This window comes from Felis catus, chromosome E1 (genome assembly GCF_018350175.1).
Source record: "Felis catus isolate Fca126 chromosome E1, F.catus_Fca126_mat1.0, whole genome shotgun sequence".
NCBI lineage: Eukaryota > Metazoa > Chordata > Mammalia > Carnivora > Felidae > Felis > Felis catus.
Genome location: NC_058381.1, coordinates 56,490,303 through 56,518,254, shown reverse-complemented (window position 1 = coordinate 56,518,254; position 27,952 = coordinate 56,490,303). Strand labels below are relative to the sequence as shown.

The window sequence follows — 27,952 nt, the reverse complement described above, 5'->3', positions numbered from 1 at the left end:
CAAGAAAGGGGATCTGAATGTGAGGGCTCCTCACCAGCTGGGCCACTGTGAGGAGCTTTACATGTAGGAACGAGTTCTAATCGTTAGCCTCACTTAGAGCTGAGAAAACAGGCACAGAGAGGTTCAGGTACTTGCCCAAGGTCACACAGGGAGGAAGCAGCAGAACTAAATTCTTAGGAATTCCATCCCAAATTGTCTGCCTCCAGAACCCGCGCTGGTAACAGAGGGTAGCAGGGTGGGGTAGAGGACTCAGTCGTGGACGGAGGGTGCAGGTCTGTGACCCTGGCTTCCAAAACGGTTTTTGGGGGGGAACTCTGCTTCCTTCTCCCTGGCATCCCACTGTCCACCGTGAGGGCACCTCAAATGCTACGGGAGCAGGAGAGGGGGGCAGGGCAGTCTTGGGAAAAACTCCCGCACCTATTTATGTGAATATTGCCTAAATAGTCCCTGTATTAATAGAGGAAACATTACTTAAGAGGCAGGCTCTTGGCCACTGACGGAGAGCCTGATTATTTTTAACTCACGGAGATTATAAAGGAGCTTTGCTCGGGAGCTCCAATGAGGGCTTGCGCTGAGCACCCCAGCCCGACGGGCCCCCTCTCTGGCGTCATGCCCCCACTTGCCTGGCTAGTGGGGCTGCTCCTGACGCCCCCCCCCCCCGGGCTCTGGGCAAGCTGGGGAGGGCTGTGGCGGGCTGCGGCGGGCGTGGGCAGTGAGACAGAGCCACCCGTGTCTCCCAGCTCCTTCCCATCAGCGCAAAGACAGACCCGTCTCCTCCGAGGGGCTCCTCTCCCAGCCGAATGTGGCCCACCCGCCCAGCCCCAGCGAGATGGGAAACCGGCCGGCGGATGTGGACGCGCACCTGGATGTCCCGCCGGGGGAGGGTCTCGAGGAGCCCACCCGGGGGCCGAGGTCCACCACTGCTCACTGAGCACAGCTACAAATAAATGTTTAGGAAGAAGCTTGGGGCAGCGAGGCTTCTCTGGTCTGAGCTCAGGAAGATGGGGTGGAAAGGGAGGGGCCCCTGCAGGCCAGGCACCTCCAGACTGCCCCCAGGTCCGGGGGGGGGGGGCTTCTCTTGGAGAACCAGGAATGACCTGTAGCCTGGGAATTAGACCGCGACCCCCTCACCCAACAGATGAAGCTGCCCTCCAAGGGCCTCAGGAGGGCTGAGCATTGCACCAGGGGTCGGCAGGGGCAGCGGAGGCCAGACCCCAGCTCACTCTGGACCTCAGCTGGGCCCGGAGGCTGCGGCCTTCCCGTCTGGGCCCACTGGGGCTTTCCGGAGAGGTTGGGCTCCCAGTGTCTGTACCTTGAAGCAGAGGTGAGGGTGGCAGCCGGCAGCTGCTCCCCCACGGATGGCTCTGGCAGTGCCCAGCTCCTGGCACGGGTCCCAGGGGGGACCAGTGCGCCCGGGAAGGTTCCTGCTTGCTGTCCTGTGCAGTGTACCCTTGGGTGGCTGCTGCAGAGGCAAGCAGGGGCTTAGACGAGGCGGGGGGCGGGGGTGGGGGGTGGTGCTGCCTGGCTGGCCTAGGCCGGTTCCCTGTTCCCCTCCTCCCTCCCCAGGGAGACGGAGAAGTGTGTCAGGAGGGGGTTAGCCTGGTGACGGCCATTTGCCAGGTGGCCTCGAGGCCCAGCCCTTGTCCTGCTCCAGCCTGCTCGGCTCCACCAGCCCCAAACAGACAAGAGAGCTCTCACTGCTATCCCGAGTCCTTTGTGCTAAAGGTCCTGGCAGGTTTGAGGGGACAGAGGGGCAAGGGCAGGGCTGAGCTCAGCAGGTACAGCAATCGCAAGGGAGGAGCACCCCCCCCCCCAACCCCGGGCAGGGGGCCGCCCTCACACTAAGGCCTCTGAAGTCCTGAGAGCAGTTTGAACCATCTTCAGGTCTGTTCTCACGCCCCCCCCCTCCCCGCCCCAGTCCCCATCTCCCCGACATGGGAAAGGGATGTCTGACACCGGAGGCCTGCTTTACGGTGTGAGAAGATGGGGTGACAAATCACACCGTAAAGGAAAGTGTGGCAGGAAACTGCCCAGAAAAGGGTTTCTCCCCAGTTCCATGTGGGCAAGGGGAGGGTGGGGTTGGCTCCCCGCGGGAGGGGACGTCCCCCTCCTGTCCCCATCTCCTGAGATGCTTTCACCTTCACGCATCATGCAATGCATGACCTAATGCTCTGGACGAGAGGAGGGGAGCAGCTTGAACCCCGGGGTCCGGGGTGTGGGGTCCCGGGTTCACAGCCGGTGCCCTTTTCTCCTGGAGCAGGAGGCAGGGGAGGGCCAGCCCCTCTGCTCCTGCTCGGGCTCCCATTTCACACCCTGAGAAATGTCAGAAGGTTGCTGGCTCCGTGTCCCTGGCCTAGAATCCAAACTCACCAGCTTGGCAGGGAAGGGCGGCAGCAGCAGGACAGCCGGCCCGCCGCACCCAGGCCTCCCCCACGCCCACGAAAGGACAGGGAATGGAGGCCCACCCTCCTCCCCGCACCTGGGCCGGCCGCCCACCCTCACCCGGGCTGTGGTCCCGAGGCCACCCACGTGCCCCGCAGGGACTTCCCCCGGCAGTCCGGGAAAGCACAGGTGGGCTGGCTGGTGGGGGGAGGCCAGGAGGAGCCCCAGGGGTTTCCAACCAGGAAACAAAACCGAAAGGACGGACCCAGCCCCTAAACCATCACAAGCAGAGGGGAGCTGCTACAGGGTTCCCAGCGAGAGAAGGTGCGGGAAGACCCCAGGAGCAGGGCGGGCTGGCTTAGCAGGCATTGGGTGTGAACTCCCAGACCTTCCTGTCCCCAAGCGACAGCGGGGGCCCACTCCCGGGCTCTGGCTGCTCAGAGGGAGAAAACAAGCTCTTGGGGGACAAGGGACTCAAGGTAGCATCCCTCCTCCCCAGCATGAGGCTCACGGAGGAGCCGCGACCCTGGGGCCAGCCACCCACTCCTCCAGCCAGCTAATAGGCTCCTGCCACCCAGACCACCCGCATGGCAGGGTCACCTGAGGAAGGGGCCCACTGGGCCAGGAATCTCTGCCTCCACTCTACTGCCTGGAGGCTGTGGGGAAGGTACAAAACAAAAGGTCAGTTCCTGTGGGGACACGTCTCTCTGGATCCTTGACAGCCTGGGCTGACCTTTGGGGTATGGCCAGTCAACACGCACTCAGGGACAGGCTACCCCAAAGAAGGCCGAGGACAGAATACTAGGGATGGGTCCAGATTGGGGGCAGGGGCAGAGGATAGGGCTGCCACCAAGTGGAGGGGTAGCTCCCCTCACCGCGGACAAGACAAAGGCTCCAGGGCTGAGCACCAGCCACTCCCCACTGCCAAGGGCCAAGGGGAGAGGGTCATGGTCACCAAGTCAGGCCCCGTCTCCCCTTCTCCCTTCCAAACTCAACGGGACCCAGCCTGTCCTCTCAATGCCGGGGTCCGGACACCCCTCCTCAATATCCAGCCCAGCCACCTAGCAAGGAAGCCCTTCCCCTCCAACCACAGCACGGCCGGGGCGCCCCGGCCCCTCTTCCCCAGGAAAGCGCTTTTTTCCTGCCAAGGCAAATAAAGGCACCGCAAACCAGGAAAGTTAGAAAAGTCTCTTTTTAAGTCTTTAAATTAAAATTTCACCCTGGTGAGATGATTGATTTGGGAACTAAATCCAAAGGCAAGCTCTCCACTCTGTCACCCACTCGGACGGGACGCACAGCGGGAGAGGCAGGGTGGCCGTGGAGAATCGGGTCCCCCGGCTAGGCAGAGCCTGGGCCTTTGACCCAAGCCGGCTCCTTAGTTCCGCACAAGCCCCGCACATCCAGCTGGAGATGGGGGGACCCCGGGAGCTGCGGGGCCGCTGAGGAAGCCGGGGTGGGGAGAGCGCCCCATGGCGAGGAGGCCTCCACCCCTCCGGCGGCCGCCGGGCACTTCTGGGAGCCCCTGCCACCACGGAACTCCTTGGAGTGGCTCCACGGGGGTCCTCTTCTGATTCCAGAAGGCATGACCTTTGAGGGGAGGCAGCTAGCAAGACACCTGGCCCCCAAGCACCTGCCCCGGCACCAGGGGTGGAGGGAGGGGTGCTGGCCCAAAGGGGAGGACGCTCCAGCCCTTCCCTGCTGACCCTGACCAGCCAGCTCCATTCTCACATACATTAGTTACATTTATATATTTATATATTATAGTTATATATTAAAAAGAGAAAAAACTTGCCTGAAGAGAAACTCCTGAAGGACCCAAGTGGCTCAGGAAGTTTACTAGCCCCGCCCCCCCCACAACAACTCTTTTTATAAAATCTTCCAGTGCGATCTTCAGGAAACCCCCGCCCGCCCCAGCTCCCCCCACCCTGGCCCTCCTGTGTCTCCGCGACCCTGGGCTGCCCCCCAGCTCCAGCCCAGCGCCTGGCAGCATCCAGTGTCATCTCTGGCCATCCATGGCGGCCATGGCTTTCTGCTGGGAGCCCCCCTGCTGTGCTCCGGGGGGCCACGTGGGCTGTGGGTGGTGCAGGTGGTGGAAGCTGTGGGCCGTGGGCGAGGAGGGGGGGATCCAAGCGGCCTGGTGGCCGGGGGGGGACGAGGCCCAGAAGGGGCTGAAGTTTGCAGGGGGGGAGCAGGCCACGGCCGTCATGGGGCCGTTGCCGCTCTGCAAGCCCTCCGAGGCACGAAGCTTGGAGAACATGGCCAGTGCATCAGGAAAGTTGGGCGGCGTGGCAGGCGTGTTGCTGGGGGTGCACATCTGCTGGAAGAGAACACAGGTGTGGGGAGGGTTACCGGCTCACTCCCCGCCCCCAATGTGGAGCCACGCCCCCTGGGCCCGGAGCCTTCTGGTGGCGCTCCCCCAAGGCCAGCCCCTCCGTTATTCCCATTTGCCAGTCCACGAGGAGCTTCTACAGGAAAAAGCACCCTTTCCACCCTGAGCCAATCGATACACACAAACCCCAACGATTTTCATCAAAACCAAAGAGAGTTTCATGATGCCAGGAAGCGACATCCCGAGGAGCATCAGAAGCAAAGGGTTAATTCCAACCAGAAGCTAGGGTGTCAGATTCAAGTGAGGACAAGAGAGCAGCCCGGGACACCATTGCTTAGCGCCTCACCCTGGGTAAGAAACCAGCTGGCTCCCTCAATAATCCGCCCTCAGATGTTCTGAGGTTGTTGGTCAAAGGAAGGCGGCCAGACCCAGGGTCTCCCTCCGATGCCCAGAAGCTACACTTTCTCAGTGTCTGGGTTCGTTCGGCATTAACAGCACCAGCCAGCAGGCCCTGGACACTTTGTTATCCCACTTCTCACGACGCCAGGGCACAGATGGGGAAACTGAGGCCCGGAGCTCAAGTCAAGTGACCAAGGCACATGGACCGCAGCAGACTACAAGCTGAGAAGATGGGATTCCCAGGCTCGAATTCCTGGGGGGGGGGGTAGGGGTGGGGTCCCAGATCTGCGGGCCCCAGCTCTTAATCTCTACCCAACCCTGAGTCATCTGCACTTAAGAGTTAAGTACAACTTCATGCCTCGGCTCCCGGAGGACAAAAACCAGGGAGGGATTTGGGTTTCCTGTGTCCCCAGCATCTCTCCCATGATGTGGCAGCCAGAGCTGCCAGAAGTCTCGGCCTGTTCTGTCCCTCAGCCCGCCTCCTGGGGGTACCTTTACAAACACCGCAAAACCTGCTGTCTTCTGCCACGACCCTGGGAGGGAAACTCCCCAAACTCTCCAGCGTCCGCCACCCTTTCTGATCAGGGACCCCCGCCAGGAAGGGCCAAGGGCTGGGGTAGGGTGGCGGACTCTCCCCGCCTATGGGGGGAGGGGGGGGAGGGGTAGTGCAGCGTGGTGGGGCTGAGGGTGCCACCTAGAAGCGTCCCACAGGGGCACCCGGCCCAGGGCAGCAGAGAGCAAGGCCTTACACAAAGCCTGTTCTGACCTCACCAGCAGCTTCTCCCTTTCCGGGGAAGCCAGGAGAGTACTTCTTTGAATTTCTCCTAATTTTAGCAACACCAGCCCCTCCCCCAGGCACGGGGCTGGGGGGGCGGGGGAGACAAGATTCTAGGGTTCTTCACCTCGCAGAGGGCGCTTTCACAGCTCTGCTTTTAAATCCCAGGCAGAAATGAGGAGGGAGAAGCAGTCCTATTAACTGGGCCAGCTCCCCACCAGCAGCTAGGGAGCACCAACCATTGTCTTCCTCAGGGGCGGCCGCAGGGCTCCCAGCAGGCCCGGCCCCACCCAGACCGACCGCTTCCCTCCTCCCTTCTGTTCCCCGCCCCCCCACCCCAGGGCTGACTTCTCGGCAGCAGGAAACAATGAATGGGGGGTGGGGGTAGAGGCCAATTGCATCACAGCATCGTGACTTCCCCAGTTGACCAAGCCAGCGAAGCTTGGCCTCGATGAACCACCCCCCGCTGCAGAGAATGGCCTGGCTCGCGGGGGACCGGGCGCATCCCGTGCCCACCTGGCTGGGTGAGCTCCTGCAAGTTCCTTCACCTTTCTGAGGTTCTCTCTCTCTACTTTGGTAAGCGCAGGGGTTTGGACCACATGCTCCCGAAGCCCCTGCAGCTCCTTGCTTCCAACAACTGTGGACGAAGCTTCCAGCCCTCAAGCACACCCAGTGTCCACTGCACCCTGCTTGCGATGCAGTGCCTTACTCTTAGAGCTGCCCAAAGCCCCCCCACCCCCACCCCCACCCCCCGCCTTGTCTGGGAAGATGCCTATAGCTGTGTGACTGTACAGTAATTGACAGGACAATCATTTATCAGCTACCTGTGCCCTGGGTCACTTCTGGTATTATGCCACTACTGTTCTCTTTGTTAAGTTTTTTTCCTTGGATTCTCTCTAAAATTAGACTCCTTGAGGGCAGGAATGGCATTCTCCACTGTGCTGATTAAGTACTCAATACATGGCAGGCTGATGGATACCCGAGATTATAAAGTCTGTTACAAAATCTGCCGCCTGCCTTGAGGGAAGCTTTTAAGAGATTATAATCCCTGGGCGCCTGGCTGGCTCAGTTGAAAGAGCATGGGACTCCTGATCTCGGGGCTGTGAGTTCCAGCCTCACGTGGGGTATAGAGATTGAGAGGGAGAGGGAAGGAGAGAGAGAGACAGACAGAGAGGGAGGGAGAGAGGGAGATTATAATCCCTTGGGATTTGCAGAGCAGGCACTACAGGACCTAAAAGGGCCGCTAGTCCCAGCTCTCCCTGTTCACTGCACCACAAAATGCTTGTTCTGGAAGCCCCTGGGCTTTCTGGAATGGCTACAGTTGGTGAAGCAAACCCCAAGGCTCTTGTGAGAGATGGGAGGCAGGGGGCTCCCAGGTTCTAGTGCAAGGTGGAAGCCAGAGCTTTCCCATGGTCACACGCAGGGCAAGGTCTCCTGGAGATGACCCCTCACGGTTTATACAAGGAACCTGGCCTTAGCTGCCACAGCCCTGCAGGCGGCACAATTCTCCCCTCATAGTCCAAGACGTTTTTGTCCTTTGATTTATATACAGCAGAAACCATTCCAAGTTGAGAGGCTGGTTAAAAGGTCAAGACGGACCCTTCTACTTGTCCTTTCACCTAGATGAAAACAGGGCCCCAAGGATAAGACACAACACTGAACCACGTGCAGCTTCTCCAGGAAAGGGAGCAGCCGAGAAGGGAGCCATGGGCAAGGACACCAAGTGTTAAAATGCCAAAAATGTACTCCAAAAGCCACAACAGATCTCCTGGGGAATAATGTTTTACAATCCCTACTGCGGAGCCCGGTCCCTCCCCCCCCCCCCCCCCCCCCAACAGAGCTAATAGGTAACTAGGGGTGGGGAGGGAAAGGCATTCAAGCCTCTAAAGTGAAAGCTTCGTCCTGTGCCCCTGGAAAGCAGGACACCCCCGCCGGCCAGGAGGGCAGAGCCTCAGGCCCCGGGGGGCCGGCTTGGAAAAGAAAGCAAACCCAGACCCCAACCGCTTCTGTTTCCTGTACTTTTATGTGTCTTTACGTACTGGGGTTAAATGCAAATTCTTGTCCTTATCTTGTCTAAATCCGTGTGTCCTCCACGCTCAGGGCAAGTCCCTTTTCCAACAACAGGAAAGAGTGAACATACCTCTCCGGGTAGAGCCTAGCTCTACCCGAGCCTGGGTGGATTTATCCCTTTCCTGTTCCCTGCAGGGCTGGGTTGTTTGGCTGGGGTGTGGGGCGGGGGGGGGGGGGGGGGGGGCTCTCCGCAAACACAGACACCCCAGCTCCCAGCCCCCTCAGGGTCCTTCACCCGGGCTCCCAGGTTTCCCAGACGACCCGTTACCATCCCATCCGAGCCCCGTCCCCATCCCCCGGCCATCCCGGCCATCCCGGCCCCGGGGAGCGCTCCCGGCCCAGGCCCGAGGTCGAGGTACAGTCGCCTGGGAGGCCGGCCCACGAAGTTGGGCGAGCCAGCCGGCCCCGGGAGCCGCTCTTTCCTGGAAGACATTTTGGCTCTTTGTTTACATCGCGGCGCGGCGCTCCCCGGCAACATGGCTGTCACCGCCCGCGGCTGACAGCGGCCCCCGGCCCGCGCCCTCGGCTCCGGGTGATCTGCGGGGCCGGGGTGCGCGCCCGCGCCGCGCCCGCCCGCCCGCCGGCACCCGGCCCCGCTTACCATCTGGTGGTGGTGGTGGCCGTTGGGAATGTTGGTTTCTTGGAAAAACGTGCTCAGGGCGGTCTGCGGACAAACACAGCGGCAGGGCGGCGGTTAACGGGGACGGGGGCGGGAAGCCACCCCCCCCCACCATCGGCCCCCGGCCGACCCGTCGGCCCCGCGGGCAGGGCCCCTCCGCGCCGCCCCCGGCCCCGGGCCCGCGCCCCACGCGACACCTCCCGGCCGCGGATCGCCTGACGGGGCGACACAAATAGAGCGCCCCCTCCCCGGCGCCGCGCGCCCCGGGCCTCGACCCGCGCGCACCTCGAACTGCCAGTGGGCCGCCTGCAGCAGCTGCTTCGCCTGGTCGGCCGCGCACCCCGCGGCCAGCACGAACTGGTTGATCATGACCTGGTGCCGCAGCTCGTCCATGTTCACCGACATGGCTCCGGCCGCCGCGCGACTCCGGCTCGGCGGCCGCGGGAGGCCGGCCGCTCTCGGCTCGCGCTCGCCGCCCGCCCGCCCGCCCGCCCGCGGCCTCCGGACCCCCAGCCGCCCGCCGCCCGCCCGGCGAGTGTCCCGGCCCGGCTCCCGCGGCCGCCGACACCACAAACAACGGCGCGGGGCGGGGCCGCTGTCCCAACGTTCGGGGGCCGCGAGCCGCCGCCGCTGATTGGCCCGCGCCGCTCGGCCTGCGCCCGGCTCCGGTGCGGACGTTCGATTCGAATCCTGCGGCCTGCGGCCCGCACTGTTTCTCTTTTCGCCCGGCCGCGCCCATTGGCGGAGCTCGGCGCCGTGGAGCCGCCCGGCATTGGTCGGCCGCTGTGTTTTGGCTCTTCCGGGCTCCTGGTTGGCCGCGGCCGGGAGTTTGGGGCGGAGCCGCGCTCGTTGATTGGCCTCCCGTGGGCCTGTTTGAACTCAACTTGAAAACCTTGAGTGTCTGCTGATTGGCCGAGGGCCCTGTGTTTGCTGTTGTAGGCTTGGGGGTGGTGCGGCCAAGTTCATTCATTACTTCATTGAAACTGTACATGCTCAGCTGGAAAAGCAAGACAGAGTGGCTTTGACTCATTTCCTCTGAAAGATGTGGTCATCTCGAGAAACAGAATGATCAAAATAGAAAACAGAGGCTTTGCAGCTGCTCAAGTCTCAAAGTTGTTTATTTTTTTAAAACTTTCGAACAGCTCTCCTTTTTTTTAGCCTTTTATTGAAATATAAGGTACCTGCTTTCTGCCTTTCGATCATTACCCTCCCCAAAGGCCAAACAAACTTTTCCTAGTTTTTAGACCAAAAACTTTTGCTCTCTAAAGAAATAAACCGATGTTAACATACACTAAGTATAATTGCAAGGGGGGAAAAAATGAGACTTTCTCAGTCACTAATAGCCCAAGCTGCGAATTTTTTTTCCCTTAAATCAATTGGCCTAGCTGAAGCTAAATTTCTACCATCTTTTTGAATACAGTGTTTCTTTTTTTTCTCTCTCTTTTTTTTTTAAATTTTTTTTATTTTTGAGACAGAGAGAGACAGAGCATGAACGGGGGAAGGTCAGAGAGAGGGAGACACAGAATCTGAAACAGGCTCCAGGCTCTGAGCCGTCTGCACAGAGCCCGACGCGGGGCTCGAACTCACGGTCCGCGAGATCATGACCTGAGCCGAAGTCGGCCGCCCAACCGACTGAGCCACCCAGGCGCCCCTTGAATACAGTGTTTCTATATGGCTACTGGCTCTCAACCCTAGCCATTTAAAAACCAGATTTGTTTATATGTGCTGAGCTATCATCTTCTGGCTAAAAATTTGGCTTTTAGGGGCACCTGGTTGGCTCAGTAGGAAGAGCGAGCCACTCTTGATCTCGGGGTTGTGAGTTCAAGCCCCAGGTTGGGTGTAGAGATAACTTAAAAATAATATCTTAAAAAAAAAAAAAAAGGATTGACCTTCCAGGCTTTGTTTGGGTATTGTGGGGGTGGGGAAAGAACTAGGCGTTCAAGTGGATTAAGGAAGGGACAGAGAAGTTAGGAAGGTAAATATTACTAGGGATTCACTGTTAGAATTTCAGTTTCTGAAAAACTTGGTAAGTTTTGGATCTGAAATACCAATTACACACTATGTTTAAATTAGTTCAGGGTTGGGGCACCTGGGTGGCTCAGTTAGGCGTCTGACTTCAGCTCATGTCAGGATCTCCGGGTTCGTGGGTTCCAGCCTCCGCATCAGGCTCTGCGCTGACAGCTCACAGCTCAGAGCCTGGAGCCTGCTTCAGATTCTGTCTCCCTTTCTCTCCACTCCTCCCCCACTCATGCTGTATCTGTATCTCTCTCTCTCAAAAATAAAATATTACGTTAAAAAAAAAATTTTTTTTTTTAAAATCAGTTAAGAGTCTGCAGAATAGGAGGCTGGAAGGAAGCAAGCCACGGGTCTATTTTGACTTTGCCTACAGCGGATTTAAGTCTCTAGCTCAGAAAACCTGACCGTATAAAAAAATAAAATAAAAATAAGAAAGAAATTACACCCAGTGTTTATGTCCTGATGTAAAACAGCCCCAGCCTCCGGTGTTACAGTGAGCTTATCCCGTTCCGTCTTTTTGTTTGTTTACTTGCTTGTTTGTTTATTTTGAAGGGGAAGGAGTCAGCTCTTTGCTTCTTTCGCCATAATTAAGTGCACATGGGCTGAGACCCAGCGTGGCTGGAGAGTCGAGCACGGCTTGCAGCCCTTCCCTTCCAGTAATTGCAAGGTGAAAACAAAAGTGAGCAGCCAGCAGCTTGTATTGCCAGGGAGCTCAGGCCACAAGCAGCCTCAGAACAAGGAAGTACTGTCATTGTGGGGCTCTAGTTTTCACAAGTACATACAGGCGGCAAACGTGTCAGGACCGTGAGTAGTAGGATTTACCCGGGCAGAGGCATTTCAGCCTGCAGGAGCCCTTAGGTCTTTTTTTTTTTTTTTTTTTTTTTAAATTTTTTTTTTTAACGTTTTATTTATTTTTGAGACAGAGAGAGACAGAGCATGAATGGGGGAGGGGCAGAGAGAGAGGGAGACACAGAATTGGAAGCAGGCTCCAGGCTCTGAGCCATCAGTCCAGAGCCCGACGCGGGGCTTGAACTCACGGACCGCGAGATCGTGACCTGAGCCGAAGTCGGACGCCCAACCGACTGAGCCACCCAGGCGCCCCGAGCCCTTAGGTCTTAATGAAGAAATTCTCCAGAAAGACAAGAATCCTGAAAACGCCAAGGTTGCCAAACCTTCCCCTGCCCCCACCCCCACTCGGGCTCTCAAGGCAGTTAATTCTGAAGGTTTCTTCAAGGTTTACCATTGGCAGGTATCCTGATCACAGCGGCGGGCACCTGAGAAAGGCGTAGAGGCCAAGGCCCCCCCCCCACCCCAAGCCAGAGGGGCTCCACTTGTGTGTGCCTAAGGCCACTCAGGGCAGAGAGAGGGAGAGCAACCGAGTTCTGCCTCTGACTTGTGGCCGTGAGAGGTGGAAATGCTCTGTCAATACTTTGGCTTCTGAGACTCTGGTTGGAGACGAGCGGGGGGTGGGGGGGGGGTGGGGAGGGCGTCTTCTTCCCAGGCTGGCTAACATAGGAGTGTCCCTGTCCTGGGAGCGCAGGGAGAATGAATGAGGTCATGTTTGTAGAGGGCTTTGAGCTGCCGGGATGAAAGCGACTCTCCGAGTGCAAGGTATTATTAACTGAAGGTATCATTATTTTAATCTGAGAGGACCATGTGCAGCACGTAAAACAGAGCCATAAAAACATGCCCATTAATAACAAAACAGTAGGAGCCTCCGAAGGAACAAACTCTTGGTCCCATCGATGGTCTAAACTCCAGAACGAGCCGTGATGCGGCACCTGGAAGAGAGACAGACCTAGCCAGTATTTCCTCGGGCGGCTCAGAAGGAAATTGTGAATGTAAGTCGGCGAGTGCTGAGACTGGGTGCAGAGACAGGACAGCAACAGCTGGACCGCAGCAAACCACTGCCGCCTACCCAGCACTTCTTGCGGGCCAGGCACCTTTCTAAGAGTTCGACGTCAGCGGACTCCTTTCAATCCACACAATCCGGAGTCCCTAGCACCAGCTGGACAGGTAAGGCACCTGGGAGGGGAGGAGCCTCCCCAAGGTCACAGTAGTAAGCAGTGGGGTGAGGCATTGGCTCCAGACTAGTTCCAGAACCCCACGGTAACCCGTTATAGCACACCGGCCGCCTTCGTGTCGGAATGGTTGCCCTTTCCACACGAGGGCTGTCAAGGACATTGGGATTTCCACTGAGTGAACCCCCGATGGGGAAAAGGGGGCATCAGCTGGCGGAGGAGGGGAAGGGCCGGCTCAGCAAGTGGGGCTCAGGTACTGACAGGTGTGGGATGGCTCCCTTCCCCCGTCTCGGACTTCCCATGCTATTTATCGCTAGCCTTTGCTTGCTTAACACAACCTATTTCGTGCTACTCCTTTTCGGTGGAAATGTACGCTATTTCTACTATATGGAAGGTTCGGTTGACTTTGCCACTTTGAAGCATGAAGTTTTTTTCTGGTCTGTCTCCTTAAAGAGGATGGGGACTAGTACAGGAGTGCTTCCTCTACTCCAGGCAAATCCCAGTTCTCTGATAACTGAGATTTGTGTTTGTGGAGAAGGTACTATGAACCCAGCTCTGTGCTGACTCCTTTGTTTGAATTACTTGATCTGACACAACAACCCAGTGAGGTGGGAAACCCTGTACACCCCCAATCAGCAAGTGAGAAAAGCAAGATCAGAGAGGTTAAGTGACTTGCTCTAGGTCACTCAGCTAGCTCAGAGTGGAACTGAGCTCTGAACTCAGGTACCTGTGTTTGCACCCAAACCTGGTGCTCTTAAATATCCCATGCTACTTTCTAGCCCTGCCTACTCCCCTGGAATCCACTTTAGCATCTCCCTTAGTGGTACTCAAAAGATCAGATCGAAAAGCTTGTCTCCATTGCTGGAAGTAGCAGGTAGGTCTAGGCCATTCCCCAGGTGATGAGTTCTTGCTGGTTTATACCAGATTACATTTTCACCAAATGTCACATGTCCCACAAGGGACAAAGGCCGTACCACTCCCAACATAGTTAATGGCATTTCCCAAAAGCAGCCCTGATGGCCTGTGCTCTCTGTCCTACGCAAGCCCAGCGATAAGGAGGCCCTGCCCCTGCTTGCCAGGTATGTCTCACGGTAGGTGAGGCTCTGGCAACTTTTCAAAGGGACACCAGAAGCTAGGTCTTTGCCAAGGGGGAGAGGAAGGCAGGGCAGAGAGACAACTTTCCTTTTTAAAAATAAATTTTTTTAGATATTTATTTATTTTTGAGAGACAGCACAAGTAGGGGAGGAGCAGAGAGAGAGAGAGAGAGACAGACAGAATCTGAAGCAGGCTCCAGGCTCTGAGCTGTCAGCACAGAGCCCAACGCGGGGCTCGAACTGACAAAGCATGGGATCCTGACCCGAGCCAAAGTCAGAAGCTCAACTGACTGAGTCACATAGGCGCCCCCTGACCCACCCTTTGATTGACTGATTGATTTCTGAGAAATATATCATACACCAAGAGTTTGTGCATAATCTATGCACAGTTCGAAGAATATCGAACAATCACCCACACACCCAACATAGAACTTAAGATGTCCAAGACTAGCACCTTTGAAAACGTTCCTAAGAGCTTCCCCAAATGCATACCTTTCTTTCTTTCCCAGAAAGACTCCTAAGCCTCAAATTTGCATTAATCATTCCCTTGCTTTTCTTTGTCATTTAATCCTGTATGTAGGTATCTCCAAACAATGCACTGTGGGTGTGACTGATTGGATTGCTTCCTTTGCATAAGTGGCTCGCCCCTTTTGTGTGCTCAGTCTCTTCCTCTATTAACTCTGCTGGGTGAGCTCAGTGGACCCTCCTTACCAATATCAGTCACTGGCAGATGGAGCTGGCTCTCTTGTTCTCTTTTCCATGACCCCAGACAGCAGCTCTGATCCAAACTAGCATCACAGGTGGTAAGGAGATAGGGAGGCTCCTTTGAGGAGGAAGAAGTGAAGCTGGGAAGGATTGGGGTAGGTAGAAAGGAGAACAAAAGGTATTTTTCAGAACAGGAAACAGTGCTAACCATAGCACAGAAGTTACTTTGAAAGCGAGCTTATAGCAAGGACTGTTGGGGGCATCTGTTGGGAGACAGTGGGATAGGGGTGACGCTAAGCTTGGATGGGCAAACGTTAGCGTGGGCAGTGGGGGAGGAGGGTGGTTAGTATCCTTTCCTTTATTCCCCCCAAATGGCACATGCTTTCTCAAGGTGCTGCAGAGACTCCTGAAGTTAAATCAGGTTAGGCTGAGCTGTGTCGAGGTCGCTGCAATCCTAAAATTCTACTTCTCATCACCAATACAAGTTTGGTAACTCTCAAGAACTGCCCTCTGGGCAGGGACATGATGATCCAGACTGTGGGAGTTTCCACATGGTGTAGCTCCCAGTTTGTAAACTCCGGCCCTTGGGCGGCTGCCCGTTTTTACAAATAAAGTTTTATTGGAACACGGCTACCCATTATTTGTTTCTGTGTTATCTACGACTGCTTTTATCCCACAGCAGAGCCCAATGGTTGCGGGATGGATCACAAAGCCTAAAAGGTTTCCGATCTGGATCTGTCCTTTGTGCTCCGTGGAACCTTCCGCAGGCAGGCGGCGAGAGTGCTGGAGCGTCAAGCCTTGGCAATTCCTGAAAGTGACACGCCTCTGTTCCTGGTTCCTTGTCCAGAAGAATCACACGGCCTCTCCTAACTCAGGGGGAAGCAAAAAGTAGGGGAGCCCAGGGTACTGTTGAGCATTAGTCGAAACAACCACCATGGGGATCTTCTTCCACAGGCACCAGACTGTTGGGCAGTGAGGATGGGCCTATTTTTACCTGTTTATCTCTAAATCCCAGAGCTGCAGAGGGATTTTAAATTGCAGAGGACTCAGCAGAGCGGAGGGCAATGTTGAAGAGGTCTGGAATTTCTGATGAGATGTGGCTTGAGGTTTCAGAAATTTTCAGGAACACAGGAAGTCAGGGTACACGAAAAAAAAAAAAAAGCTAGCAAGTCCTGGAAGAGAAGCATTTGATTGAAATAAATACCCTGATTTTTTTTTTTTTTTTTGCAAATTTGGCAATGATAGGTGCCCTTCTTCAGGAACGCAGGGCACCTTGGGGCAAAGGATACACTGGTGCTATTTCCTGACCCCAAAAGCCCAGGCCACAGAGATCATTTTTTTGGACCAAGCATGGGTGCTGTAAATAAACACAGGACAGTCTTCTGCATAAAGAGGAAGGAAGTATTTGCTGAGAACGAGAGCACTGGGTTGTACACAGCAGAATTGGGAAACCACCAGAATGTTCCTCATCACCAGCAGCATCCATGCCTAGCATGCCCCTGGGGCCTGAGAGCAGTCAGGGAAAATGCCATGTCCTTGCACTTCAGGAGCCTCCAGACCGGAGCTGCCCCACTGACCACATGGTGTATGGAGCCCAGCCATCGGAAGGGATTCCTTAAGAAGACAGGGCGTCTGTCCAGGCCTGGAGACAGTTACAAAGCACAGGGTCCACAGAGTTTATAGGAGGTTATTCGTCTGCCGGAGCTCTTGGAGAGAAGTTGAAGGCCCAAAAGGATTTCTATAGGGGGTTTGGAGCATCAAGCTTGTTGAAAAATGGCCCTAAGAAATACAAAGCGTCCTAATTCAGATAAGGCGATGATGTAGAAGGAAGTAGGTAGGATAAGGAAGGCAGGTTAAATATGGAGAGAGGCAAGGTGGGAAGGTGGGGCTGGAGGGAGGGAAGTCCCCATGCATCGTCTTTTATTACTGGTGCCACTGCAGAGACAGCCATTCTGCTGGCTTGGTGACCAGCAGGCCTGGCCCTGGACCAGGGTACCCATGGAAGCTGGTAGGACAGGCAATATGTGGGGAAGACTGGGGACTTTGGACTCAGATGAGCCTCAGGCAAGTTCTTGCTCCCTACCTGTAGTTGAGGGAGCTTCAGTTTCCCCATCTGGGATATGGGAGCATTATCTCTTAGTTTTGGTTTAAAGATTAAATGAAATAATCTATTCAATAAATGCTTAGATGGGGTGATTGCTCAAAAATGATTATTCTGGGGCGCCTGGGTGGTGCCGACTCTTGATTTTAGGTCAGGTTCATGAGTTCAAGCCCCACATTGGGCTCTGCGCTGACAGTGTGGAGCCTGCTTGGGATTCTCTGTCTCCCTCTTTCTCCGCCCCTCCCTGCTCGCTTTCTATCACTCTCTCTCACAAAATAAATTAAAAAATAAACATTAAAAAAAATGGTTAGGGGCGCCTGGGTGGCGCAGTCGGTTAAGCGTCCGACTTCAGCCAGGTCACGATCTCGCGGTCCGTGAGTTTGAGCCCCGCGTCAGGCTCTGGGCTGATGGCTCGGAGCCTGGAGCCTGTTTCCAATTCTGTGTCTCCCTCTCTCTCTCTGCCCCTCCCCCGTTCATGCTCTGTCTCTCTCTGTCCCAAAAAAAATAAATAAAAATAAATAAATAAATAAACGTTGAAAAAAAAATAAAAAATAAATTAAAAAAATGGTTATTCTTTAGGGCTCTTGGCTGGCTCCAACCGTAGAGCATGCAACTCTTGATTTCAGGGTTGTGAGTTCGAGCCCCACATTAGGTGCAGAGATTCCTTACAAGTAAAAAAAAAAAAATTTTTTTCTTGAAAAAAAAAGATTATTCTTCATATGTATTTCAATAGCTATGTATGTAATGAGTATACTTATACATGGGAAACAATGTGTCCAGTCCTTGTGTGTATGTAGAGGGGGTGAATTCAAAGAAACCTAAGACCAGGAGTGGGCGGTAAACGGGCGCAGGGAGTGGGCGAAGCCCTGATACACAGCATTTGATGGTTTCTGTGGTTTAAATAGTCTCATTACGGCCAATTTCAAGCTACTGACAGTTTAACAACTGGCTGGCAAAACTGAACCATCAGCTCTAGAGAGCAGGCCCCAACCCAACGAGCTTTCTCTCCAGTTAGCAAATGACACATAAGTGAAAAGTTAACATTAGAGACTCACGGATACACCCTTCCCCTGCCTGTCCACAGAGGGCTGATCCAGATTGTAGCTAGAGGGCTATTTAGGGTGGCTATCGCTGAGTGTAGGGACTCAGGCTGCTGCATTTTGAGGAGGAAAAAACCTGGCTTTTTCTCTTGCCATTTAGCAGCGTGATGGGGGAGATGCGTCCCTGGCGTTTGGAGTTCCAATGGGCACGGGGAAGACGGTATCTCAGGGGATCCAACCCCTGGGCTCTGCCTTCAGCCAAGGGGGATGCCAACCTCAGTTTTATCACGTGCATACTGAAGGCAGGGTCTGGAATGCACATCCTGGCTCAGAAATCCTGACTTCTGACATAAAAAAATACCTTTAAAATGCAACCACTCCACCACAAAAACAGAGAGGGACAAAAAACCGTCAAGAGACTCTTCACCATAGAGGACAAACTGATGATGGTTGCTGGAGGGGAGTGGGCAGGGGGATGGGCTTAAGCAGGGCACTTGTGATGAGCGCCGGGTGTTATATGCAAGTGATGAATCACTACATTCTGCTCCTGAAACCAGTACTACATGATATGTTAACTAACTTGAATTTAAATAAAATCTTGGAAAGAAAAAAAAAGCCCTAGCACAGTTCCTGGCATAGAGCATGTTCTCAATAAATGCTAACTTTTTTTTTTTTGAGAGAGAGAGAGAGAGAGAGAGAGATCGAGTACACACACACACTCAAGCTGGGAATGGAAAGAGGGAGAGAGAGAATCCCAAGCAGGCTCTAAGCTCAGTGAGGAGCCTGACTCGGGGCTCCATCCACGAGCTGTGAAATCATGACCTGATCTGAAATCAAGAGTCTCATGTTCAACCCACTGAGCCACCAAGGCACGCCCCACCCCCACCATCTTTAGAATGCTAACTTAATTTAAAAAAAAATTTTTTTTTTAACACTTATTCGTTTTTTGAGAGACAGAGAAAGACAAAGTGAGAGTCAGGGAGGGGCAGAAAGAGAGGGAGACACAGAATATGAAGCTGGCTCCAGGCTCTGAGCTGTCAGCACAGAGCCGGATGTGGGACTCGAACACATGAACTGTGAGATCATGACCTGAGCTGAGGTTGGACACTTAACTGACTGAGCCACCCAGGCGCCCTCCCCCCCTCCCCCGATGTTTTTAAATGTGTATTTATTTTTGAGACAGAGAGAGAGAGACAGATCATGAGCAGGGGAGGGACACAGAGGGAGAGAGAGAGGGAGACACAGAATCCAAAGCAGGCTCCAGGCTCTGAGCTGTCGGCACAGAGCCCTATGCGGGACTTGAACCCAGGAATGGTGAGATCATGACCTGAGCCGAAGTCAGATGTTTAACTGACTGAGCCACCCGGGTACCCCAATTTATTTTTATTTTTATTTTTTAAAGTTTATTTCTTTATTTGTTTTTGAGAGAGAGCGAGAGGGCTCACACACGCAAGCGGGGAAGGGCAGAGAGAGAGACACACACACAGAATCTGAAACAGGTTCCAGGCTCCACACTGTCAATGCTGAGCCTGATGCGGGGCTCAAATTCACGAATCGTCAGATCGTGACCCTGAGCGGAAGTCAGATGCTTTTAACCGACTGAGCCACCCAGGCGCCCCCTGAGAGTGATTTTTAGGGGCAGGATCAAGAGGCAGGAAGACCAGAGAGGAAGCTGATGAAGTTGCCAGACCTCTTTTCATGCGCAGATTTCATCTTGCAATATACAAGACAACAGTATATACAACCAAGAGATATAATAAATATGCACCTCATGGTGCGTAAAAAAGATCTAGGGTTTGCAACAGTAACTGTGAGAAACCACAACAGTAGGTAGGATCTCTGTTGATTACTCTTCAGCTCAACACAGTCTTTGAAGTGCCCTAATGAGGACAGTAGTTATCACTTAAATAAATAAGCAATTAGCTCAGGAATGAATGTGTCATTGTAAATGAAGTCATCGAATCCCTGGCCTGTGTTGGACTTTAGCTCAGGCTTTAGCAGAGACACAACATCAGTGGGATAGGACACTTTTAACCCGCTTGATAAGAATCTGATCCCTTCGGTGGCTGCTCTCCCTCCCTTTTCTCATCTGAGCTTTGCTTCCTTTGCCTGCAAGGAGTTAGGTGACAGATCTGACCTCCGTTCCAGTTTCCAAGGAGTAGAGGGGGAGTGTGGGGAGACTCCGGGTGAGAGAGTCTCCATGGCTTTCTTATTCCAACTTGAGCATGGTTATGGGTAGCTTCCAGGCAAATGCACGTCACGTCCGCGTCCATACTGGTACTGTGTTTGCGTTGGGTGTCTGAGCTTTTTCCTTGAGTTGATCTGTCCTCGTATACTGGCTCTAGAAGGCAGTCTACCCTGCAATAAATAGAAACCAAACCAGCAGTATGGGGTTCCCTTTGCCGGGCCCAGCGCATAAAGCCTGGGATCCCTGAGTTCTGAGCCTCGCTGCCACTTGTGTGGCCTTGGGCCAGTCCCCCTTTTCCTGCTCATCTGTCAGGGGAGGGGGCTGGACTAGATGACCTTTAGACTTCTTCCACATCTGATGCTCCAGCCAGGACACACATTGTCAAGAAGCCCTAGGAGAAGGAAGAGCCTTTGTTCTTCCTTTCTTCCTTTGATTTGTCTAAGTAACCACAGGGGAACATTTGTTAAAGGGAGGTCTGAGGGCTGTTGACTCCCTGCCTCTTTCACATTCCGGCTTCTCTGTGTCGCAGGTGACAGATGCTGGGCTTTTTGCCTGCCCGGTGTAGGTGTGTTTACCTGAGAAGGGCAGAAGAGGCAGTTGAGTGGATACTGGGCTGAAATGTTAGAGGTGCATTCTTGTTACCCTGACTTCATCGTGTAGAATGTGCAGCCTCAGGTGGGGTTGAGCTCAAATACGAAAGCAGGGCCAGACAAATGAAGGCAGCAGTGACTGTACTGAAACAAGCTTACATAGGGTCTGGTATTTTGGGAGAACAGTCAGGAAGTAAACTAAAATAAAGTGCAATAGGGGCGCCTGGGTGGCTCAGTTGGTTAAGCATCCGACTTCGGCTCAGGTCACGATCTTGCGGTCCGTGAGTTCGAGCCCCGCGTCAGGCTCTGTGCTCACAGCTCAGAGCCTGGAGCCTGCTTCGGATTCTGTGTCTCCCTCTCTCTCTGACCCTTCCCCGTTCATGCTGTCTCTCCCTGTCTCAAAAATAAAATGAACGTTAAAAAAATAATAATAAAGTGCAGTAGAATGGACTCTCCTAATTTCTTGAACGGGATTCATGTCCCAGGTGCCTCCTTTCTGCAAATGCCAGATGCCCAGGCAGCAGGGCTAAAACTAGGGAGAGGCAGCAGAGGCACCCGCGTGGCGGTGAGTGTGAGCGCCACGTAAGGATCATGCACCCTAACACCTTATTCTCCCCATCCAGGGCTCGGCCACACTGGGCAGTGCAAGCATCGTCTTCGGTTACAGTCTGGAATGGAAAAGTAGATTAAGAAGCTACGAACCCCAACCGAAGTTCGGGGCCATTTGAACAGCTTTCCTTTGTGAGCGGCGGCTCGCAGCTGAGGAGGAAATTAACAATGAGGAATTCACATTTGGCAAGAAGCAAAATATGAAAGCCTGATCGCTGATTTCCTAACGGACAAGGTTCTTTTCCTCAACGGAGAGCCTTAAGGTTGCCGAAGGAACCATCTGCAGGGTCCCAAAGCGTTTAGGATCGGACCCCTCTGTCAGTGTCAGCCTAGTCGGCTGATCTGGGGTAGCGTGTGAAATTTTCTTCTGGTTGCTTTAGCTTTAACCCACTGAAACCATGGGGGCCATATATTGCTGCTTGGGCCCCATTTTTGGAGAGACCTTGCACTCGCTCAGAACAGCCAGAGGGCTATTCTTCCTATCGCCCTACCAGGGGCGGAAAGGCCAAGCCAACAGCCAATAAGGGGCCTGTCTTAGCTCCTCTGGCTCCCAGGAGGCATCCCCCCCCCCCACCCCCGCCCCTTTCCCCTGCTATCATGGGAATGCTGTGCTACAAACAGACCAGCATCTGTCAGCTTCTCACTGGCAGGCTCTCTCTCCTTCCCGTTACAGGAATCTGTGAGAATCGTTCAAATGAGTGGATGTGTTACAAAGGTGGAAAATGAACATCTGAGCTGAAATCAGGACAGCCCAAATGAACAAAATTGAAAGCTCTAAGGGACCGGCTGACCTCGAAATTACTCATCCCCGTGCTTCCTCTCCCTGCTTCTCCTTTCTCCCTTAGACCCAAGGTTGAGAAGGGGTGGGACGTGATAAAATACGTGGCTTTTACCTCCCAGCCTTGAGTGGATGCTTAGAGGAAGCCCCTGAGACCCTTAAATGCTGGGTTCTCTGCGGGGATTTTCCCAAGGGCTGCATCTGTAGCATGCAAATAGAGAGGATGCTGTGAGGCTATTTACACAAAGGATGCATGGTATTTGCATGTAATTTCCCCACTCACTGCTCTGCCACCCCTCACCAGACCGTTTATTCAAGTTAAAAGCATTTTTATGGCTCTCTTGATGGCAATCACTTCTGGATTTTTCCTCTTGTCTGTGCCGTCTTCTCCCTCGGGCCCTTTCCCTGGCCCAGATCTCTGGCGAGGGAGCCAAGTGGCGCCAAGGAAGGACCAGAGAGGAATGCAGGACTGGCCCCCCCAGAGGTGGCTGCTCCAAGGCTTGGTTGCATAGCTTTCTCTCCTTTGCCCTGGGCACTGGCTGAAGTTCTCTTTTCCCAAACCTTAACATTATGTGATTATGTTGTAGAAAGTGGGACTTTAACCCAATTAATTCACAGGAAGTCTCTCTCTTTTTTTTTAAGTTTATTTATTTATTTTGAGAGAGACAGAGACAGTGCGAGTAGGGCAGGAGCAGAGAGAGAGAGGGAGAGAGAGAATCCCAAGCCGGCTCTGGGCTGCCAGCACAGAGCCTGACTTGGGGCTGGAACTCATGAACTGTGAGATCTTGACCTGAGCCAAGAGTCAGACACTTAACCAACTGAGCTACCCAGGCGCCCCGATCTCCACTATTTTTTTTTTATCTGCAACTCCTAAAACCCCAGACATTCAGAAAACCCTAAATTTGGTGGTACAAACTGATCTGAACTGATGAAAGGCTGGTCTGAGGCTCCTTTACCCCTTTTGTGAAAACAGTAATTAATTAAAAAACATTTTTTTTTAGTAGGTTCCACACCCAACGTGGGGCCTGAACTCATGACCCTGAGATCAAGAGTTAATATGCTTTACCAACTGAGCCAGCTAAGCACCCTTATTGATGCTTTTTAATTATTTATTTATGTTTACTTTTTTCTTATTGCTTCTCTTTTTTGTTGTTGTTTAGTTTTAAAGTTTGTGTATTTATTTTTGAGGTGGGGGGAAGGGCAGAGAGAGAAGGAGAGAAAGAATCCCAAGGAGGTTCCACACTGTCAGCAGAGAGCCCAACATGGGGCTCGAACTTACAAACTGTAAGCATGGCCCCAGCCAAAATCAAGGGTCAGATGCCCCACCGACTGAACCACCCAGGCACCACCTCTACGGTTTCTTTTTAACTGCCTCTTGATTCACTCATTGGTTCTTTTATAACCAATGAAGGCCGGGCTATTCTACAGACAAGGAAACAGACTTGATTAGAGCCTAGTCCAAAGTCACATAACTGGCTAGGGTCTCGATGTGTCCAACTGAAAGTCAGTGCTTTTCCTCTGCTTCCGTTTCTTCAATTGTAAAACCAAAGGGTTAATAGCACGTACTTCGTAGGGTTGCCGTGGCGGGATGAATGTTTTAATATGTAAAAACACTTAAAATAGGGCATGGCGCATAGAAAGTGTTCAGTTAATGTCTGCTAATGTTCTTGTGCTATGCCCTGTTTTTCTTCACTCTTCCAAGCATTGGATTCCTGACTATTCATGGGAGCAGGAAGCAGGTTACAGGCTTGTAGAGTGTTATCCAAGATGAAGAATGAACCTGTTTCCCAGACTCGGCGCAGGCTGAGGTGGGACCAGAACAGATCCTTGCAAGCAACAGAACTGAGCTGCCCTTTTTTTTTTTTAAGTTTATTTTTTTATTTTAAAGTTTTTTTTAAGTTTATTTATTTATTTTTTTTAAAGTTTATTTATTTAAAGAGAGAGAGAGAGAGACAGAGAGAGAGAGAGAGAGAGAGAGAGAGAACAAGCAGGGGAGGGGCAGAGAGAGGAGAGATAGGATCCCAACCATGCTCTGTGCTGCCGGTGCAGACCCCAACATGGGGATTGAACTCACGAATCTCAAGATTGTGACCTGAGCCAAAACCAAGAGTCAGATGCTTAATGATTGAACTATCTGGGTGCCCCTGAGCTGCCCCATTGAGACACATCCCCCGCCCTCCCCTCCCCCCCCTGACTAAAACCCTTAGATGCAGAGAAACTCATAAAAAGGACAGTACCCCCTTTACAAAATGCTGAGAGCAGGAAGAACAAAAGTTTCTGAACGGAGCCCAAGATTATAAGGGTAAATTCTACTCTGCCATGTGCTGAAGGCCTTCTATTTTGAGGTTGTTGTAGATTCTTCATGACTCGTATTTTACCTTATTATTACTATAAGGTAGGACCTGCATGTGGGGAATGGAGTATGGAGGACACCAGTTCCCTCCCAGAGATATGTCCGCAAGCCTACTAGTGGGTGGGGCCAGGGGCTGGAGAGAAGGCTCTGGACTCTGCCAGGGAGCCTTGGAGCTTGGGAGAAGGCTGCCCACCAACATGTCTGGGCCAGGGACTTGCCCTGCAGCTCCAGCCCTCCTCATAGCATCAGTCAACATAAATAACAGAGACATGTTCCTGCCATCCTGGGGACCTTGGAGAAAACCAAGGCAACTTGTCTTAGGTGCCTTTAGCGCCAAAAGAGGGCAATGAACAACGCAAAACATAACCAGGAAAGACTATAAAAAGCCTTTGCAAACCTAATCAAGGGAACTGGACACTCCACACGGTACTTTAAACATTGTGAAAAGTTGTTGAAGTCATATTTTGGCAGTTGAAATTTCTGCTGATCAGCCCACCTTTTCCGAAAAACATAACAAAACAAAACACCCGACCCACAAATAAAATAAAAGGTTTAAAATACAAATGTCTATAATTAAGTTTTTTAGAATGACGCCTTCTGCCCAGCTTCTCACTGTCTTAAGTGTTATCATCAAGAGAGGCCCCTTGCTCTGCCTGGCCCCATTCGCCTTCCCTTGCGTTGACTCTTCGCATACGCAGTCCTCAAGAGCCCCCAAAAGGTGCAATCAGAGCTTGGATGTCTTGATCTTAACGTGGGTTGATGCTCTCCGAACTTCGAAGCTGCAGGAGCCGCCCCAGGGACCCACAGGGAGCATGTATAGAGTTGGGCGCTCCGAAAGGAGCTACGTGAGAGGGATGGCGATACCCCTGGCGACCCAGGGATAGCGGGTCTCCAGCCTTGAGTAATCTCCCCGGCCCCTGGGAGATGGGATTAGCAGGGCACTTTAGAGAAGAGGCGCGGTGAGCGTGGGGGGCGGCGAGAGAGACGCCGATGCCACGCAGTCCTCTGCTTGGAGCGCGCTCGGACCGCTGCGGCTGGGGACGCCCCTCTGCGGGGTTCTGGCCGCCGGCTCGCTCGTGCCGGGGGCGGGGCTGGAGCAGCCTTTCCACCGCCCGGCGGCCTCGCGCCGCCTTCAGGTGTCTGGGTCGACGGCGAGCAGGCTCCGGGCCGGGCGGTCGGAGGAGCCGGATCCGCAGCCCACAGCCCCAGCCCGCGGCCGCGAGCCCCCGGCCGTCTCCCCGCGCCCGGATGGCAGCCGCTCGCGCCGCATCCCCCCGCCCATTGGCTGGCGCGCCGCCGCCGCCCCGCCCCGCCCCGTCCCGCCCCGCCCCGCCATTGGCCGCGGCCGCCTCGGGCCCCCTGCTCCAGCTGCCGCTGACATCACGCGGCCCGAGGCGGCGGCGGCGGCGGCGGCGGCGGCGGCGGCGGCGGCGGCGGCGGCGGCGGCGGCGGCGGCGGCGGCGGCGGCGGCGGCGGCGGCGGCGGCGGCGGCTGCGCCCCCGGCCCAGCGCGCAGACCCCCCTCGGCAGAGGCGCCGCCGCGGGGCCCGGCGGAGGATGGTGCGCGGCGCGCCGGGGGCTCCCCGCCGCCAGAGCCGCAGCGCCGAGGCGGAGCCGGCTGCGGCGGACAGCCGACCCCCGCACCGCGCGCGGGGCGAGCGGCCGCGGTGAGGCGAGAGGGCGGCGCGGGCGCAGCGCCATGGGGGCCCTGACGAGCCGGCAGCACGCGGGCGTGGAGGAGGTGGACATCCCGTCCAATTCCGTGTACCGCTACCCGCCCAAGTCCGGTGAGGGCCGGCGGGCGCGGGCTGGGCGCGCCCCGGGGCCGGGGGGTGGGGAGGTCTGCGGGCCGGTGCGGCGGGGCCGTTGGCGGGGTAGCCGCGGTGGCCGGCCGGCCCGCCGCCCGAGGACGCGAGCGGCCTGCAGGCCGTCTGCCCGGTGACAGAGACGCGAGCGGCGGGGACTGCGGCTCCGGAGGGGCGGGGTGCCCGCGGGGCCCTTCTTGGCGCCCGGTGCGCCCTTTCCGCCGGGGGCTGCTGAGGGCTAGGTGAGGCGGGCCTGGCGTCCGAAACGGGGGCCGAGGGCCGGGGGCCGCGCATCCAGGCCTCTGGAGAGGGAGGCGCGGACGCCAGGTTTGAAGTAGGTTTCTCGCGGAGGGGTGGAGTGGCGGGGGGGTGGGGGGGGCGGAAAGCTTCCATTGCCTGCGGGAGGATGGAGGCCCAGAATGCGTTTGCGGGCTGGCGCTTTTCAGGAAGCTGTCAGAAGCAGAAAGAAGTGTTTCACAGAAACGTTTGGGCATCTGAGTATCAGAGTCACCCGGGTTGTCCCTTTGCCAGCGTAGCGGCAGGCCTGGCTTCTGGAACGGGGAGAGCTAGGGGACAGGGCACAGGCATTTAGAATGTCTAGAAGTTACTATGTGTGTGGTCAGAATCATTGAAAAGAGCGATGTCTGCAGCCCCTGGGTTGTGGCCTAAGCGTTGGAGGTGGACGAGGGTTTTGCCAGGGAGGGGGAGAGGGTCCCAAGTGGATGGAGCACCGGCCAGTTCTGAACTGCTTGCCGCATGACCTCTTTGCTCGCGATTTTTCATTGCTTTTTCCCAAGACTTCTGGGGGACGGATGGCTACCATCTTCTCTTTGGCCTGGGACCTAATGAGGATTTGGGCGATCTTGGAGAGGTGTCAGGATGGGAGCCTCAGGGTAAAGACATGCTAATGAGATGAGCTGGTTTCTCAGCAGTGTGTCCAGTGTGTGCCAGGTGGAAGCAGGGACCAGACAATGAACCTGCGCCCTGCAGACTGTCTGCCAGCGCTGTGTCTTGCTGCTGCTGTGCCAAAGAATGAATCCTTGCTGAATATGATTAAGAGCCGTTTTAGAACAGTCTAAGATAAAGCTGCGGGATCTCTAGTGTTTTAATGAAACCCTAGCTAATTAGGACTGTATGAAAAAATGCCCATAGAAGCGTGCACTTTGCTTTTTAATGGACAGAAATATGCACAAGTATTTGTGGGGGATTTTTTCCCCCCCGAAATCACTTAGCTTTTATTGATCAGAGTATGGAACATGTTTTGCTGAGCTTGGAGTTTTCAGTAGAGTTTGCAGTCTCAGAAGAGGATTCACCCTCCCTTCACGTGTGGGAATTAGCATGGGTAAATCTCTAGAAGGCGGTTCCCCAAAGGATATTAATACAAGTATGAGCCTTGGGTGACGATCATAAAAGGAAAATGGACCAAACTAAAACTTTTTAAAAAGATTTGTTTATTAAGTCTACTTATTTATTAAATTTTTTTAATGTTTATTTATTTTTGAGACAGAGAGAGACAGAGCATGAATGGGGGAGGGGCAGGGAGAGAGGGAGACACAGAATCGGAAGCAGGCTCCAGGCTCTGAGCCATCAGCCCAGAGCCTGACGCGGGGCTCGAACTCACGAACCGTGAGATCATGACCTGAGCTGAAGTCGGACGCTCAACCGACTGAGCCACCCAAGCGCCCCATGTCTACTTATTTATTTAGAGAGAGAGGCTGGGGGAGGAGCAGAGAGAGAATCCCAAGCAGGCTCCACATTGTCAGTGAAGAGCCCGTCTCGGGACTCGATCTCATGAACTGGGAGATCATGGCCTGAGCCGAAGTCAGGCCCTCAGCCAGTTGAGCCACCTAGGTATCCCCAAACTAAAACTTTCCTTATGCAACACACTTTGTGCTGACAGTCTGACGTAATCCTCTCCACTCCACCAGTCTTTTAAAAGTGCTAAGTAGTCGTAGCTCATTTCTAATTGGAAGTTCTATATGTGAGAAATCTTTACAGCAAAAGGGCCAAATTATTTGTGTTGAAGATAAAACACAGAAGATAAGAACCAGAACATTCATGTCCCAGCCAGCACATCTT

At 54.4% G+C, this 27,952-nt stretch overlaps 3 protein-coding genes across 13 annotated transcripts in view; 2 read left to right on the top strand and 1 right to left on the bottom strand.

Annotated features, from left to right (window-relative positions):
- The window catches only part of QRICH2 (glutamine rich 2), a 36,642-nt gene extending 32,968 nt beyond the window's left edge, over positions 1–3,674 (top strand). For 2 of the 4 annotated variants that reach the window (XM_045044150.1, XM_045044152.1), the window contains one exon: positions 741–3,674. In XM_045044150.1, coding sequence (XP_044900085.1) covers positions 741–1,173 — 433 coding nt within the window. In that variant the 3' untranslated portion in view covers positions 1,174–3,674. The remainder of the gene's footprint in view (positions 1–740) is intronic. The other 2 variants (XM_045044151.1, XR_006589299.1) reach the window with 1 other exon arrangement.
- UBALD2 (UBA like domain containing 2) lies at positions 3,561–9,069 on the bottom strand. 2 transcript variants are annotated; one of them, XM_023244029.2, is made up of 3 exons: positions 8,860–9,069; positions 8,557–8,619; positions 3,561–4,699 (listed from the first exon to the last, which is right to left on the bottom strand). In XM_023244029.2, exons 1-3 carry the CDS (start codon positions 8,977–8,979, stop codon positions 4,379–4,381), a joined length of 504 nt encoding a protein of 167 aa, XP_023099797.1. In that variant the 5' UTR covers positions 8,980–9,069; the 3' UTR covers positions 3,561–4,378. The 2 variants fall into 2 exon arrangements, with proteins under 2 accessions (XP_023099797.1, XP_023099798.1); XM_023244030.2 differs by having other exon boundaries at positions 3,561–4,696.
- Positions 9,070–25,555: 16,486 nt separating this feature from the next.
- The window catches only part of RNF157 (ring finger protein 157), an 82,264-nt gene continuing 79,867 nt past the window's right edge, over positions 25,556–27,952 (top strand). For 4 of the 7 annotated variants that reach the window (XM_023244027.2, XM_023244024.2, XM_023244028.2 and 1 more), the window contains exon 1: positions 25,558–25,855. In XM_023244027.2, coding sequence (XP_023099795.1) covers positions 25,768–25,855 — 88 coding nt within the window. In that variant the 5' untranslated portion in view covers positions 25,558–25,767. Of the gene's footprint in view, positions 25,856–25,978; positions 26,116–27,952 lie in introns of those variants that run through there. The other 3 variants (XM_045045372.1, XM_023244026.2, XM_045045373.1) reach the window with 3 other exon arrangements.

Coding starts and splice junctions, on each gene's coding strand:
- UBALD2 (XM_023244029.2), bottom strand. CDS start 8,979: ATGTCGGTGAACATGGACGAGCTGCGGCACCAGGTCATGATCAACCAG. Junction 8,620..8,859: donor CGGCCCACTGGCAGTTCGAG/GTGCGCGCGGGT, acceptor GTTTGTCCGCAG/ACCGCCCTGAGCACGTTTTT. Junction 4,700..8,556: donor GCCACCACCACCACCAGATG/GTAAGCGGGGCC, acceptor GTTCTCTTCCAG/CAGATGTGCACCCCCAGCAA.